The 18,722-nt window shown below is 39.5% G+C and overlaps 1 protein-coding gene across 1 annotated transcript; it reads right to left on the bottom strand.

Moving 5' to 3' along the window:
• Positions 1 to 9,718: 9,718 nt before the first annotated feature.
• LOC138887720 (uncharacterized) lies at positions 9,719 to 10,339 on the bottom strand. Its single transcript, XM_070169499.1, has one exon. The coding sequence runs from the start codon at positions 10,337 to 10,339 to the stop codon at positions 9,719 to 9,721; it is 621 nt and encodes a 206-aa protein (XP_070025600.1).
• Positions 10,340 to 18,722: the final 8,383 nt, after the last annotated feature.

Raw genomic sequence — 18,722 nt, 5'->3', positions numbered from 1 at the left:
GAATTTGAGTTTCGATGATTCTGTTAGCTCCGTTAGGTGATTTTGGACTTAGGAGCATATCCAGATTGTGATTTGAAGGTCTGTAGTTGAAATAGGCTTGAAATGGAAAAAGTTGATTTTTTGGGAAATTTGACTGAGAGTGGACGTTTTATATCAGAGTTGGATTCTAATACCGAAAGTTGGAGTAGGTACGTGGTTGCATTTGGGACTTGTGTGCAAAATTTGAGGTCAATCCGACGTGATTTGATAGGTTTCGGCGTCGTTTGTAGATGTTGGAAATTTCAAAGTTCATTAGGCTTGCATCCATGTTCAATTCGTGTTTCGGATGTTGTTTGAGGTGATTTTAGGGTTAGGCTAAGTTCTTATGATGTTTTCGGACTTGATGGTATGTTTGGTTGAGGCCCGGGGGCCTCAGGTGAATTTCAGATGGTTGGTGGACCATTTTTGGACTTGGCTTGTTAGCTGAAGATTGCTAGTTTTTTATATTTCTGGTTTTCTCTTGCGCGTTTGCAAGAGTGGTCTCGCGTTGACGAAGTGCATCTGGAAGTTGAGGCAGTTTTGTTCTTCGCGTTCGTGAAGGAGAGGACATGTTCGCGAAGAAGGGAAGAGGCGACTGGGGACCCCATGCTATTAGTCTACGCGTTCGCGTAGTTGTGGTCGCGTTCGAGAAGAGTGGGGTCAGCAAAGCTTCTCATTCCTAAGGCTGAGGACACGTTCGCAAAGGGTTAATTTGACGGGCAGTCAGAGTGTTCTACGCGAATGCAAGGGGAAGGTCGCATTCGCGGTGAAAGCATCACTAGGTAGAATAAAAAGATTCAAAACGAGGGTTTCGAGTTCATATCACAAAATTAAATTGGGAGCTCTGTAGAAGGCGATTTTTGGAAGGATTTTCACGCGGTGTTTGGGGTAAGTTATTACTATCTAGTTTCGGTTAATTTCCATGATTATGCCTTTGATTCTACCAGTAAATTTGTTATTTGGGGTGGAAAATTGAGGATAATGAGGAACAATTCTTGGGCTAGATTTTTTAGGTTTTGAATCGGATTTTTTTATCGGATTTGAGTAAATTTGGTATGGTTAGACTCGTTGTTGAATGGCCTTTTAGATCTTGTGAATTTTTTCGGATTTCGAGATGTGGGACCGGGGGCCAGGTTTTAGTCGATTTCGGATTGTGAGTTATAACTTCGTAATTTCTTGTAGAATTGATTCCTTTATCCCGTAATGATTGTATTGTATTGCTTATGGCTAGATTTGGGTCATTTGGAGGCCGAGGCATGTTGGAGTAGCATTTTTCTTGGATTGAGGTAAGTAACATTTCTAAACTTGGTTTTGAGGGTTCAAAACCCTAAATTATGTGTTACATAATTGGTATTGAGGTGACGACATGCCAAGTAAAGGGCATGCGGGCGTGCACCGTGAGAATTGTGACCTGGTCCCATGGTATTGTATGGTGGTTCTATCTTGTTGATATCCGTGTTTTCATCATGTGATAATGTAATTCAGCTGTCAATCATGCTAGAGATCATTATTTAGGCTATATGGTTGTACTGTTAGGACCCATAGTGGTTGTTTCTTGCTATTGACTTACTAATTTCATTGATATTTCACTCAGTCATATTCATTCATTTCATATCATATCTCAGTCTCTGTTGTTATTTATTAATATATCATATCATCATATTCGGGTTGTGAGCCAATGAGAGAGACTGGAGAGCTTGATGACTGAGTGAGGCCGAGAGCCTGATTATGAGTGACATTTATGGGATCGGGTTGGATGTGGCAGCGGTTATACTAATGTATGATAGCGCTTGGGCTGAAGGAGCCCCTCTAGATTCTGCACACACCCCCAGTGAGCGCGGTTGATTATTTTTTGGGGATGGATCTTCCCGAGACATGGACCTTGTCCGGAGCATTATATACCTGGAGATAGATCTTCTTCATGGGCTGGATTGGCCCTACTCAGTACTGGGTGACTGATGGTCAGTGATGTATATATTCTAGGATGGATCTTATGTGGGACGTATGGGCCATATACAGTACTGAGTGATTGAAAAATTGAGAGTGTGAGCACATGAAGCTGTCAGCATGGTGCATTACATACAGCATGTGCATTGGCATGTAGAAGTAGAGGAGTTATATTCTTCATATCAGCCAGATTTGATCTATTTTACTGTTTTGAGTTATTTGTTGAACTTGAAAGCATGCCTAATTTTCTACATTGTTATTTATATATTGGACTGTGCCGGTTGCGTTCGTCACTACTTTCAGTCCAAAGGTTGGATTTGTTGCTTATTGAGTTGGTTGTACTCATGCTACACCCTGCACCTTGTGTGCACATCCAGGTGCTTCTAGTCATAGCACCTACTGAGTGAGGAGTCAGGATCTCGGGAGACTATCGAGGTAGCGGTATGGCGTTTGCAGGCTTTGACTCTCCTTCATTATATTTATTTGTATTTAAGTTCTTATTCTTTAGATATTGTAGTAGACTGTATCCCGGTAGAGATGCGCATGTACTCGGTGACCCCTAGATTTTGGGAGAGATTGTTATTGCGTTGTGGATTTATTTCTATTTTAAAAAACTTTTTTTCTTAAATATTAATTGTTTCCGTATATATTTTCAAAGCCTTTACTGTGTTGAAATGGTTGAGCAGTTGGCTGGCCTAGTTCCACAATAATCGCCATTACGATGGTTAGTTTTGGATCGTGACATAGGACCATTGGGTAGAGGTTGGGTTTAAGGATTGAGGTTTAGGTTTGAGATGTTGGTCGAGATTAAGTGATGATGGTCAAATTTCTAGGTGCAAGGGTTGAGGGTTTAGAGTTGGGGGTCTGGTTCAGGGGTCGGGGAAGAGGCTTCAAAGGTCGGGATCGAAGTTTTGGGGTTGAGGTCGGGAGTCTGAGTTCAGTGCTTAAGGGTTAGGGTCGACAATCAAGGATCAATATGGGTGTTAGGTACTAGGGTTTAGGGGTGGTCGGGGTCAACATTCTAGGATCGAGGTCGGGGTTAGAGGTTGGGTGTCGAGGGTTAGTAGTCGAGGTTGGGGATCGAGTGTCAAGGTTCTAGGATCTAAGGTCATGGCTATAGGGGGGCTCAAAGGCTGGGTAGTGGTGGTAGAGTTTGTAGGCTGGGGCGAAGGATGAGGGTCGGGGGTGCGGGAAGTATGGTGGGAAGTAGTTTCCCTATGGAGGATAGGCTCGAGGAGTAGGCCGGGTGGTCGGGGCGATAGTGTGGGTGTGAGTGCCCGAGGTGATGGGGTTGGGCTAGGGCAAGAGAGTGTTGCAGTGGGGTTGTGCGGGACTGTTGAGGGCTGCACCGAGGGTGGTTTATGAAATTAAGTTTTCATGATCAACAAACATATTATCTGTTGAGGATCAGACCTTAGGTCTACTAGTGTTTTGTATAGCTCAGAGACCTATCAAGAATGTGATTCACTTTTGCAAAAGACAATGATGTACTTATACTATGCTGACCAGGAAACCATATGATTATGTCACGAAACCGTAGCAGATCTTTTTGAGTTAAGTTTAAGCCAAGATTTAAGGACGTACTTGTAGAAGTAAATTTTACAACATAGAATGACCCAACCTGATATAGAAACTCATACCTGTGGCATACAGGATTATAAGGCCAACATGATCCATTATATACTTAAATATAGGCCGACAAGGCCATACAAGTATCTGTATACATGATATCTATCTACAAGCCTCTAAGAGTACATACTTATCATAAAGTCGGGACAGGACCCGCCATACCAAACAATACACGTCTAAATCATGCTGACCAAACAAGCAACTCTGAAGCAAATGGCGCACACCAACATCTTCTGTTGAGCTGATAGCTTACTTGGAGGACTCTCGACCTGTCTATCGGGACCTACAGGCAGGAAACACAGCGTCCCCAGGCAAAAGGGGCATCAGTACAAATAGTGTACCGAGTATGTAAGGAATGAAAATTAGTAAATAATATACATGAGAGAAACATGGAGTAAAAGACTCAACATGTAAGTCTGAACAACTCTGTGAATCATTAATACTTATAGTGTCATGCTATATGCATATGAATATCATGTCGTGCATAGGTGCATGCGTTCATAACATCATCAAGCCTCTGAGGGCATCCCATTATATCATCTCGGCCACTGTGGGCAAAATCATCAACGTATACCAGTTGATCAGGTGGTGGTGTGTATATAATGCCGTAACCTTTTCCTATATATATATACGCGTATATAATGCTCTCTGGTCATGGGTCAATATACATGTATAAATGAATGCAATGCATGAGAAGTACGTCAATAAAATCTCTCGAAGTGTCATAAGACCATTATGCCTTTGATTAATATCATGAAGTAAACTTTATCAACTTACAGATTGTCTGAGACCCATGGACAGATGATAGAACAATAGGACACATGGAGAATCAAGAACATAGGCATCTCTAGTATTATGATGAATAGAGTCATTTATGAAAGTTATCTATTTGCTCGTTTTATTTGTATCGTATGGATCATTCCAAGAAGAAAGAAGGGATAGCCTTAACATACCTGAGCTGATTCTCTTGACAATCCCTCTAATACATATCAATTGCAAGAAAACACGGAATGACGGATTGAAGTAGGGAGAAATCCGTATGATATTCTTGAGAAAGATTGTACTGTGCTCTCTTAGAATCGTATTTTATGCCATTGTAGGGTTATAAGGGCTCATAGAAATCCCCTTAAGAAAGAGAATTCCATCCGTCAGAGTATCCAATGTTGCTGGTCTTTGCCAGCAACGTTATCAAATAAGAAACCATACAAGCAAATAAGATCGTATGCATTTTTTTCTCAATCATTTCTTTTCTAAGCTATTTATTTAAACTTCTTGGAAGATTATGCATCCTTACGTGACAATATTAATCATATTAAAGTAGCTATCTTCTCTAAATTACATTACCAAATAAGACACCAACCAAGGTAGTTATCCAAAGGACCCTTACGTGGCAACTTAAGTCTTTTGACTCATCATGCACCTTGGTGCCACTTGGCTTGGCTTAATGTCATGTGGAAGCCCCAAAAATATCCTTATCCACTTAATAAATTATCCGCATAATTAAGAATTATCTCAAATTACTTAAAATACTACTCACTTTTAACACATTTTATACACCTTACTATTATGGTCATGTGGTACCTTGTATGGCACTAGTCTATAAATACGGGGTATTATAGCTTGGACCGTATTTTACCTCAAAATATCAAACTTCGATGAAACTCATTTTCTTCCACTAGATCACCCTCTCACCTTCACGAATTTACTTATCACTTTTTTGAAATAACATAATGCTTATAATCCCAAAGTAATCTCATTCCCGAACTTACGACGAAACTTTAACATACAAAAATGCGGGATGTAACATCTGATTCCCGAGCTTTTATTTATTTACTTGTAGTGTATTTTCACATACGAAAACATGGGATGTAACATCATTCCCCCCTTTGGAACATTCGCCCTCGAATGTTGACTGATGCACATATCAGTTTTCATAACCTATGTCTTCCGAATACTTTAGTACTCTCCTTGCCATCTAGGCAACTATTTTGTGAACAAATCCAAAGGCTAGGGCATTCCCCCCTTTTAGGCCTATTTCTCTCACCATGACTTGTGGTCAGAATTCTTCCAATATCGTAATTGTTGCTACCTTCTGTCATGCAGCCTATACAACGTTTTCCTTATATGTGCGCCTATGCGACTCTTATCTCCTTTTTCCTCCAACTTTTAGCCAATCTCTAGGCCTCACTTTGTAAACATATACAGATCTTGATAAGATGTCCCTCTGGGCATCTATATGTATATTGAAGTTCTTTGCTTGGTACTTTGTTGGACTTACAAATATTGTTATGTCTTATTTCATAGACCCGGTTATCCATTTGTATGACTTTACTGCATCAAGGTAGGTCATACTATACCATAACTCTTACTTCGATTTATCGTTACTGAGGTCTGCTACCAAACTCCAGTTACTCTCTCGCTACATATCATATATGTATAAATCTAAGTTGTTTAATACTTCCTCATTACTGTTCATCTTAAGAATGGCAGCCTGATCTTATCTTATAGTGTTGTAAATTTTATCCATCCATTGTTGATTCACCTCAATGTTGATCTATAATCTACCACAGATAACTTGAAACTTCTTATGTAATACATTGCCACTAGGGCATACGTTGCATCGAGGAATATTTAAAGTGATTTTCCTGATCCATTTAGCGGCGATACTATACTTCAGTAACCGTATTTTATAGCATCCCAATGTAATTCATTTACATTGGTTGTTAATCTCGTATGATTCATGAAATCCTCTTCAAATCATTACACAATTGAAGGTCCAAACGTCATCCTTTATCTATCACAATTACACCCTCATTGTAATACCAAGGCAACATTCCATCTCTTTTAAATGCTACGAGTCTTAGACTCCTTTAAGTTCATTCAGGCTATACTGAGCTTTCTATAACTTAGAGAAACCATCAGCTCTCTATTCATGAGCTTAATCCCGAGTATTTATCCATTTTGGTCACCTTCTCACTTGTCTTTTTCTCTTTCCTACTCCTGTCTTCCTAAAACTTTGTCATTTTACTATACTTTAGCTTGCGACCTATACGTAACTATTTATACTACTCACAACATTCCTTCAACTTGCTTGCACCATAGATTTCCTTATGTTATTCTGGAACATCAAGCGAGACATCACATCGTCTCTAACTCTTCTTTAGTCTCTTGGCTAGATCTCTCAGTACCTAGAAATCATAGGCTAGAAGATTAGATATGCCACTAACGATGCCGCTATCATTCCTGGATACTGAATCCCAGTGCTTTTAGCCTTCTATCCGAAGTATGGACTATTCATAATCTTATGTATTGAGTATCTCGTACGTTGTTCACCTTTACCTTACTTACCTTAAAATCTCTCATTAGATATTCTATCTCTTGCATGACCTCCCTTCCACACAAGTATAATTCACATCCACAACTTTAAGCTCTATTATAATGCTTGCACCTCTGGTGCACACACAATCTGGTGGGAGCTTCATACTGACTTCTTATGAGGATGGTACTCTTCTAACTAGCTTTCTCATAAAGCCATAATAGAATATGGTTGTTGTACTATCTCTCTTGTACCTCTGATAATAAGAGTGATTCTTTCAATGTTCTCAATCACGATTTCTACAATTTTCTGGGTCCAATATTCAGACTCCTGATTTACTTAGTTGATGTAATTCTTTAGTTTCCTCTTCCCTCTGATCAGCCTTTATGTAGGCTTAAGCTATCTTCTAATCTACGGCTCATGGTATTACTTTAGCCTTTCATGGACGCTATGGAGTATCCGTGATACCATCATCTAATAGCTCAATCCTTTGTTTATGACCTGGACTCAATTTTGTTTTTCAACTTATACCAGAGTCTTCTACGGCTATATGTGTCACACCCCAACCTCGGGAGGCGTGACTGGCGCTCAATCGAGTGAACCCAACTGAGCAAGCCTTATCGAACACTTTCTACCTGACTTAATATGATTAGGAAACCATGCTTTCAATTATTTAAACAATAGGAAAGATTGTACATTCAACATTGTTAGTTCATTTTACATCACAACCTTAAACCGTAGTTAAGTCCCCAAGATTCCATATAGTAACAATTTAGAGAAACAAGAGTTTAAGATTACAACATAGTTCATAGACTCATCCAACACCCGTACATAACCCACACAAACGTCTACAGAGCCTCTATGGATACAAAAGACAAATTACAACAACACTCGGCAATAAGGCCCTGGCTACACCTCAAAAGTGGAAGCCTACAACAAAAGATATACAACATAACCCCTTGAAGGAGGAAGGGGCTCACCAAGACTTTGAGAGGAGGACACTCTGCTACGCGCGATCGACACCGTCCGATTTGGAGCCACCTACATTCATTTAAAAATGTAGCGCCCCCGGCAAAATGGTAGTTAGTACCATGGAAAAGTACTAGTATGTATAACTAAACACCATCTAGTTAGAAAGAACTTTCATACAAGAATAAGGAAATTACAAGTACAACTCAAACAATTTAAATGATCACAACATTATCAAATAAAAGAATCATGCAATTTTACATCATTCTCCATAGCTTTTAGTTTTGGGTTATCTCACACTGTTCATCATTGTCCATGATACCATCGCTATCTTCAGCGGAGTCCAATCTCGACCCGATCGGCTAGGTTGCCTCATTTGAGACATACACTTCAATCACAAATACAATACCACCATGGGTGCGGCATAGCGTCCGATCTTGGCCCGATCGGCTAGGCCGCCTTACCAAGGTGTTTCCCTTTCTCCATCAATCATCTCATTTCAATCTTTGTTTCACATATATCATTTCATAGGCACTTGGGGCCACAGCTATCACGTCATATATTTGGCACTAGGCCACATCTCACATCATTCCCAATTTCAATGTTAGATTTGTAATTTAGGATAATATGTGTACACAAGAGCAAATAAAATTGTAAGAATAGAAGAAGACTTCATATAGATGGCACAACATATGAAGCTTTAATCTGAATTTAAGGTCTAGGTATTTCAATACATGATTCGTATTTATTTCACCTATTCAAGTTATTAAGAATAGCACTTCGACAACATTGAAACACATCTTTCAAGCCTATAAGGTTGCAACTCCAATTCATGTGAAACAACAATCAATATAAACAATCCAACATTAATCTTACCGCATTTACACAAACACCAACGGAGCTCAATTTCTAAAAGATGTGGTTTTAGCCATACATACCTCGATTGAGCTTTCCCTTAATCCTATCATGTTTTGGAATGTTTGCACTTCAATCTATTTATGCAATGTAGCACAATTGAACACATAATCAGGAAAATATCATGATTTAAGCTCACTTGAGCATTTTATCAAGCATTGAGTGTTCATTAAGGGTGTATAGTCCTTCTATGCAAGATTACACTAACCAATTCCCCATGCCTCTCTATTTATAATTTCCTCATATCTTCTAAGAACACATGAATGCAATGCAATCACCCTTATCTCCATGAATTACCTCACTAATGACCCCTCATAGCTATGTATAAATTAAGAGCTAAGGTGACGAAATCTGACCTCCTCGGATGAAGGTTTAGGTGCCCCACTTGATTATCTTCTATGTTTTAACAAGGATTTGTGGAGAAATTTTGATGAAAGTCACTTCCCCTCTCTTAGACCCTCCCTCTCACTCTAAAAGCACCAGGAAATAGGCTCAAAATGAGCTATTGCACAGGATATAACGACAGGGGGTCGGGTTTAAAATTTAGAAATTTGGAGTCTCGACTCAGATCTGCGATCGCAAAATTGACATGCGGCCTGCAGAGTGGACCGCAAAAATGGTCCCAAAACTTGAACAAATTGTCAGGGTATGCGGCAGAAATGCGGTCCGCATACCTACTCTACGGTCACAAAATGCACCGCAAAACTGCCCTTCACAAAATTTCCAAGGGGATTATGCGATGACTATGCGGCCGACATATCGACTATGCGATCGCATAATGGACCGCAGAAACGCACTTTTCTAGAAAACACTATTCTTTAACTTTTTAATGCACAGATCAATACTAACTTGGCACCACGAGATTTGGGGGTTTTTTTTAGTAGAAATCTCAGGGGACCAAATTCATAAAAAGATATTACATGGCTATACAAACAAATGTTGGTACTTCTTTCTCATTTCTTCCTCTGCTTCCCAAGTGGCTTCTTCAACCTGCTGGTTCCGCTGTAACACTTTCACGGAGGCAATTTCCTTATTTCTCAATTTCTGGACTTGCCTGTCAAGAATGGTAATTAGAACTTCTTCATAAGACAGTTCTTCATTAACCTCAATAGTTTCAACTGGCACAATAGTGGACGGATCTCCCACTACCTTTTTCAACATAGACACATGGAAGACTGGCTGTACCAATGACATCTCGGGTGGCTGCTCGAGCTTGTACACCACCTGACCAATCCTCTGAATGATTTTGTACGGTCTGAAATACCTCGGACTCAATTTTCCTTTCTTTCCAAACCGCATGATACCCTTCATGGGGGAAACCTTCAAAAATACCCAATCATCTTCTTTGAACTCCAAATCTCTGCAACGAACATCTGAATAAGACTTTTGGCGACTCTGAGCAGTTTTCAACCTTTCCTTGATTATCTTGACTTTCTCCATAGCCTGATGCACAACGTCCAGCCCTATCAATTCAGCTTCCCCAACTTCGAACCGCCCAATGGGAGATCTATATCTCCTACCATACAATGCTTCAAACGGTGCCATCTGGATACTAGCATGGAAGTTGTTGTTATAAGCAAACTCTATGAGTGGAAAATGATCATCCCAGCTCTCTTTGAAATCGAGAGTACAATCATGTAACATGTCCTCAAGCATCTGAATAGTCCGCTGTGCTTGCCCGTCGGTTTGCGGGTATAATGTTGTGCTAAGATTTACCTACGTGCCCAAACCTTGCTGAAATTTCATCCAAAATTTGGTTGTGAACTAAGTCCCTTGATCTGAAATGATTGAGACTGGAGTGCCATGTAACCTGACTATTTCCCTGATATACAACTGGGCATATTGTTCTGTTGTGTCGGTAGATTTAACTGGCAAGAAGTGCGCTGATTTCCTGAGTCGATCCACAATTACCCAAGTTGAGTCAAACTTGGGTGTAGTGTGCGGTAACCACAAAATCCACGTTGATCATCTCCCATTTCCATATTGGAATTTCTATGCTTTGAGCCAACCCACCGGGCCTTTTATGTTCGGCCTTCACTTGCTGACAGTTTGGACATTTTGCCACAAAGTCCGCCATATCCTTTTTCATGTTGTTCCACCAATAAACTTCCTTGAGATCATGATACATTTTCATAGAACCTGGGTGCACGGAATATCTGGAAGTGTGAACTTCTGCCATATCCTCTCTCGAAGACCGTCAGTATCCGGAACACACAGGTAGCCTTGGTACCATAGGGTACCATCATCTATTACAAAGGAAAAAGTTGTGGCCTTGTGTCTATGAATCCTCTCTTTCAGTTGTGCTAACAATGGATCATTGAATTGCTTCTCCTTCACCTCCGCCACAAGCGATGATTCATCCCTATTCTGCACAATCACTCCTCCTTCACTAGAGTCCGCAAGGCGAACTCCCAAACTTGCCAATTGTTTAACCTCCCTGGCCAACGGCCTCTGATATGTCTCTAAATGATCCAAACTTCCCATAGATTTTTGACTAAGAGCATCCGCCACAACATTAACCTTTCCCGGGTAATAGAAAATGTCAATGTCATAGCTCTTGAGTAACTCTAGCCATCTTCTTTGTCTCAGATTCAACTCCTTCTACTTGAAAATATATTGAAAGCTCTTGTGGTCCATAAATACATCCACATGGACCTTATACAAATAATGTCGCCAAATCATTAGTGCAAACACCACTGCTGCAAGCTCTAAGTTATGGGTTGGATAGTTCTTTTCATGATTCTTGAGTTGCATAGAAGCGTAAGCTATAACCTTGCCGTGTTGCATAAACACACACCCAAGCCCGATCCTTGAAGCATCGCAATACACCACAAATCCCTCTATACACTCTGGCAGGGCTAATACCGGTGTTGTAGTCAATCTTGATTTTAATTCTTGGAAATTCCTTTCACAAGCATTGGACTATTGGAATTTAACTGTTTTCTGCGTCAATTTAGTAAATGGAGAGGCAAGAGTAGAAAACCTTCCACAAATCTCCTGTAGTACCCAACCAAACCTAAGAAACTACGAATCTCTGTTGGAGTGGTAGGTCTATGCCAATTCTTCACTGCTGCAATTTTTTGAGGATCAACCATAATTCCTTCCCTGGAGACGACATGATCCAAGAACGCGACAGATTCAAGCCAAAATTCACATTTTGAAAATTTTGCATACAATTGATGTTGTTGGAGAGTCTGCAGAACTGCCCTGAGATGGTCAACATGGTCCTCCCGACTTCGGGAATACAAAAGAATATCTTCAATAAACACTATCACAAAAGAGTCTAGAAAAGTCTTGAAGACTCTATTCATATGATCTATGAAATATGGTGGGGCATTTGTTAGCCCAAAAGACATCACCAAAAATTCAAAGTGTCCATACCGAGTCCTGAAAGCTGTTTTTGGAATATCTTGCTCCCTTATCTTCAACTGACGATACCCAGACCGCAAACCAATTTTTGAGAAACATGTAGCACCTTGCAATTGATCAAACAAATCATCTATTCTTGGTAGAGGATATTTATTTTTTATTGTGACCTTATTGAGTTGCTGATAGTCAATACACATCCGTAGCGACCCATCTTTCTTCCTTACAAACAAGATCGGTGCGCCCCATGGTGACACACTCGGTCGGATGAAACCCTTCTCTAGCAAATCCTTCAATTAGTCCTTTAGCTCTTTCAATTTTGTCGGTGCCATTCTGTAAGGGTGGAATTGATATAGGCTGCATGCCTGGCATCACATCGATCCCAAAATCTATCTCCCTGTCTGGTGGAATCCTAGGAGCTCATCTGGAAAGACATCCGGAAATTCATTCACAACTGGCACGGACTCAAGACTAGGTGCCTCGGCGTTGGTGTCTGTAACCCAAACTAAATGATAGATACACCCCTTCTTGATCATCTTCGTGGCCTTAAGGTAAGAAATAAACCGACCTTTTGGCACTACATTATCTCCCTTCCATTCAACAATGGGCTCATTAGGAAATTTAAGCCTCATGGTTCTAGTATGACAATCAAGTTTGGCAAAGCATGAATAAAGCCAATCCATTCCCATTATTACATCAAAATCAACCATCCCTAATTCAACAAGATCGGCCATGGTATCTGTTACACCCCAAGTTTTCATACGTGAGAGTACGTCGTAAGTCATTGATGTAACTCGGAAATGAGATTATATTAGGAAGCAAATAAAGTAAGTTAATCATGTTACCTTCAAGGTTACAAATTTATAAGATCATGAATAACGAGTACCAAGAGGGTTGGAAATCTTAGAAGCTAAACCAATTGAAGAAAATAAGTTTCGTCAAAAGTCGACAAGTTTGGAATGTTATAACATGTACTTTGGGGTGAGACTAGGGTTCTTAACATGATAAGGAGGTTATTCTATGAGTTATTTTAGTCGTATGATAATCATTTTCTACATTTTGAAGGCAAGCAAGTTGTGGAACAAGAGTTGGCAAAGGTCATCACAAGTTACATTCATAAATTTGCTGAAATTTAGGTCAAATGCATCTGAGAATGTCTCCAAATATACTTGGAGTCATGGGGTGTTCTAACTACCAAATTGAATATCTACGAGTCTAGTTTCTAACTCAGTAAACCTTTTGTCAATACCACATTGGAGTAGAGAGATATTCGTGTTTTCGCGAGACCGCGCAAGCAGCTCCCAATGGGACCCACTTAGGCGGTGGTTGACCTACTTCAATTTATAAACGATTTGGACGCCTATTTTTGCTCATTTTTCAACTAAAATTCGTCTCCAAACTTCTCCTAACCCTCCTAAACATATACCACAAGGGTTTGAAGTGATTCCAAAGTGATTACACCATATTTCAACATCAAAACTTAGTTCTAGTGAAGAACAACACCTCTTTGAGGTTGTGTTGTCATTGAGGATTGTTGTGGGCTGTATTTGGATGAAATTCCAAGTTGTTGCTGCTGTCTAAGGTGAGTATAACATCCTACTAATTGTGCTTAATCTTGCGTGTATGTTAGTTAAGTTGTTAGGATGATAAACTACAAGATAATACTTGGGTTAGCTTAAGTCATTTCTATGGTGTTGTATTGCTATTGAGGGTTGTTGTAAACTGAATATAACTTGGATTTTGACTTGAAGTTACTATAGGAGGTATTTATATTGTGTTCTTACTTGTTCCTAAGGTTATCTTGATGTTGATTAAGTTAAATGGATGGGCTAGACATGAACTAGTGAATAAAGTTGCTAATTGAGGATAGTTGAAGTTGTGGATTATTTTCGTTGTTATAAATATATGGTTTAAGGCTGGAATCATTGATTAATGACTTCATTATCATGTTAATGATACTTTTATGTTGAAGTAAGAAGTCTATAAGGATTGATAAGGGGTATACGGATTCCAATCGGAGCTTGCCGCTCGTCGTAATGTAGTTGTGACTTGTTGTTGTTATATGGTGTCTTGATATTGATAATTATGTATTGATGGATTGCTCTGTTCATTGTTGTTTGTATATGGTATTGGATGAGGCCCTTGTTACAAGGGAGATGCTGCCAAAATTTACGTAAACGAGCTACTAGCTTAAGTTATAGACTTAGCCTTTGCTCAGCACTGATTTTGAATCTCCTTATACTATGATAGATTGAGTTGACTTGTTTGAAGAGTTGCTTGGAAGTGATTAAGGACTCAACGGGTTTAAGGTATGTTAAGGCACTTTCTTCTTTCTTTTGGCATGATCTAAAGTGAAATGAATACGCTACTTCATAACGGATCTACTCCTAGCAACTAAGGTTGTCCATGTTGTTCTTTCCTTATAAAATTATTCTAAGCAAGTGTGTATGATCCTTGAATCCTACTAAGGTTCATATTGAGGGTATGGATGTCCATAGTGTTCTTAAGTCACTCCAAAAGGTTTAGAATGTGATTCCATGAGTCTAGCATGCATTATATATAGTATCATTTTTACTCTACCGAGCCGCTCTATAGTCGGCCGGGTACGGCACCTATTGTGCAACCACTGATCAGTTGGGTTTACCGAGCTCCACGTGGCCGGGTACGATTCTACCGAACCTTATGATGGTCGGGTACGCTTTTACCGAGTCCTCTTTGAGGCCGGGTACGATATGATGATGATGATGCCCACAGAGGCGAATGTTTTAAAAAGTTTATGTATATATATGTATTATGCATTTCATATCAGTAACCCCCAGAGGCACTCTGATGTTACAGGTTGTATCTCCTCTATCTCTCTCTTTACATTACTGTTCTTGTTTATGCTTTCCTGCCTAACATACTCGGTACTTTATTCGTACTGACGTCCCTTTGCCTGGGGACGCTGCGTTTCATTCCCGCAGGTCCCGATTGATAGGTTGACAGTCCTCCTAGTAGGCTATCAGCTCAGCGAAGGTGTTGGTGCACTCCACTTGCTCCGGAGTTGCCTATTTGGTCAGTATGCTTTGGATATGTATTGATTGGTATGGCGGGGCCCTGTCCCGACCTTTATGATTTTATGTACTCTTAGAGGCTTGTAGACAGATGTCAGGTGTATGGATAATTGTATGGCCTTGTCGGCCTATGTTTCGAGTTTACTAATGGTCATGTCAGCCTTATAGGCCCGTATGTCACATATATTAGTTTGTATATCATGTTGGGTCTTCATATGTTGAGTATTCCCTTATGTTTTATTCTTGTTATCTCATAACGGGTTTTCTGGCTCATTTACTAATGATAACATGATAAGAAAGATATGTTACGTTGGTACTCGGTTGAGTAAGGCACCGGGTGCCCGTCGCGGCCCTTCGGTTTGGGTCGTGACAGAAGTGGTATCAGAGCAGTTCTGTCCTAGGGAGTCTACAAGCCGTGTCTAGTAGAGTCTTGTTTATGGGTGTGTTGTGCACCACACTTATAAGCAGGAGGCTACAGGGCATTTAGGTCTGTCACTCTTTCTTCTTACTCTAGATCGTGCAGTAGAGCTCAGTTGTAAGAATTCAAACTCCTAAATTCGACTTTAGTCGTAATACAACGATACCTACATCCACAAAGACAGTTGGTAAGAGATTGCATGTGGATGTGGAAGAGTTGAGTCAGAGGAACTCGATTTCACATCATGCTTATGATGAGTAAATATGAGGTCTTCAACAGATCATGTGTGTACTAAGATGTGTATGCTTCTTAATAAGGAGCCTTAAGGCACGGATATCTATTCACGAATATGGTGAAAATCTATGAGGAATTCAGAAGCTAGATACAAGTTTTAACAAGTAAAAGAAGTAAGGTGAAGAGGGGTACGAGGCACCCAGATAATGAAGATTATCAATATTTTCAAATCAGGCAGAGAAATATAAGCATTTTGGTACCTTCATCAATGACAGAGGTAAGTACAATTGGCCACACCCATCTCAGTTATGTTCTATGGGAGCTAACAGATATTATTTAAGAGAAAGATGGGATATCAGGATCCAGTTGGAGTTAGAGTAACCCAAAAATTGTGGATAGGTTGTTATCATTAACTAACGTTTCCGAAAGATGGTGCAAATGTGGTAATAGATCTCCTTCTAAGACACCCAGATGGTGAACTCTAGAGTAGTACAATCAGATACGAATACTGGAATATTCAGAAATTTCAGAAGATAGGCAGTGGGATCCTAGAAGGGACAAATATTTACCTTAGTATGACTCTAGCCCCGAGTAAAAAAAAGAATGTTAGGCATTCCCAATAGCCAGTGAGATGAAGCTAGGGGAGCTTATAGGGAAAGAACTTTTTGTTGAAGTTTTCAGAATAAAGTGATAGACAAAAAGAATATTATCCGAAGAATAAGAAGAAAATAAATGAAGCATCATGAGTAAGATGTGATATATGGGTGATAACAGTAAATCAAAATATGACACGATGACAGAGTCTATAGCCAAGTGAAGGAAAATACAAGAGGTGACAAGCCTTAAGGCAATAAAAGAGTATAAGCCAAAAAGTCATATTCTTATTTTGAGAAATGAGATGGTGACTTCAATGTGATAATCAGGAAGAAAGGTTAGACCCCAGGGTAATAAAAATCAGTATGGGCTGGTGAACAAGATAAAACCGAACATGAATTAGGGACCGGAGGATTTGATAATGGTCGATATCGTGAGAATTTCAAAGATCGTGCTCGAACAATAATAGAATAGACAACAGACGAATAACCTTTAAAGGCCATTTAGGAAGTCGCTTACTTAAAGCAAGCACTCTGAGTAGAGTTAATCTTAAGGGACTAAGTGTGCAAGTTACCGTAGGTGTCACCTTCGTGCGTAAGAAATTTAGTTATCCCTGGTTCAGAAGGTTACCATAAGGTGATTAAGGTTCATTGATAATATGAAAAGACGCCAAATATGAAAAGGTAAAACAACTATAGGTAGATCATCGTAGTACTAAATCTTAGTACTCCCCTAAAGAGGGGAATATGGTGTGATATGATATTAAGTCGGAGTTAAGCGGTTCAGTTAACTATGGAATGGTAAAGAAAGAATGTGGTAAAAAGGAGAAAGGGATGATGTTGCATTTATTCAGTTCCTGCAGATATGTTGCGATTCCATAACATTATACAAGCACGACACCGGAGAGGGGCAGTAAAAGTTTTTGGCCAGGATGTTATTGATAAATAAGTGTGAATGGACACTTGATACATTAGGAGCTAGTGGCGAGAGATAAGTTAAGACAAAGGATATATCCCAAGAGGGATTATGCAGAATATATATATATATATATATATATATATATATATATATATGAGAATGGACCAACGAGTAATTAGTAGTTGATTCAAGAAGAGCCCAATTATGGCTAGACAAGAGGACACAGATAAATCAATAGATCATGCAAGATAAATGTAGTGAATCGCAGCATAGTGAATTCAGTCTCGCAGATACGAGATCACAATCATTTGAAAACAAAATTCAGATAGGAGTTGAGGCAGTTAAAGGTACCATTTTTAAGGTTTATGAAAATAAGAGAGAGTGTCACTAAGGAGACAATAAAAATTTGAGCTTAGAAGTAACCCTACGAGCACAAAGGCATAAATTTATGTAACTAAGGATTATTATAGGCGAGTAAGAATAACGAAAATTACCTTCGGGTGTACGATATATCAAGCTCGCAACTTTACAAGAGCCAGAAGGTCTCCCTAAGTACTATAATGAAAGACTAGCTGAGGAAATAAGGAAGAAGGTTTCCACCTAAGCATAGTGAGCTAAAGAGTAAATGATCCTGTAACAACAGTCTCACTACAATATTGTATACACTCCATAAGAAAGTGGCACCTATCATGGCTAATGAATGGTAAAAAAAAGCCATCAAAGGTGATGTTTGAGATCATATGAGGTACAGGAAATTATAGTATTCGTGGGCAAAAAGACAAGCCAAGTATTCATGCAACAAGTGATAGAACGACCAGCAAAAGTAATTGCTTACATTTAAGGACAACTGAGAAGGCACGAAAGGAAATTTATGGTGCTAGCAAGTTAAAGGAAGGTTGCGAGTAGTATAAATAGATCGGTGTAGGTCCTAAGGTAAAGTATTGTAGAGCAACAAGGTTTTAGGTAGATATGAGTAAGGATATGAAAAGGTGAGTGAGAAGGTGACGAGAATATGTATGTCCTCGGGATTAAACCCATTAGAACAAGGGAGCGGATAACTTCCATATGTAATAAAAATCTCGGTACAGCCTGAATGAACACAGAGGAGTCTGAGACTAGGTGCATTTAGAAGAGATGGAATGCTACCCTGGCAGTAGAATACGGGTGTAATTGTGATAGATAAGAGGATGATGCTTAGGCCTTTGATTGAGTAATGATTTAACAAGACAGGGATTTCATTAATTGCACGGGATTAGAATACCCCCATAAGATGAATCACGTTGGGATGCAATGAAATACGGTTATTGAAGTATAGTATTATCCCTAGGTGGATCAGGAAAATCAC

The sequence above is a fragment of the Nicotiana sylvestris genome, chromosome 3 (assembly GCF_000393655.2).
Source record: "Nicotiana sylvestris chromosome 3, ASM39365v2, whole genome shotgun sequence".
NCBI lineage: Eukaryota > Viridiplantae > Streptophyta > Magnoliopsida > Solanales > Solanaceae > Nicotiana > Nicotiana sylvestris.
Note: the sequence above shows the minus strand (reverse complement) of the source record. Positions and strands in the feature narration are given on the sequence as shown.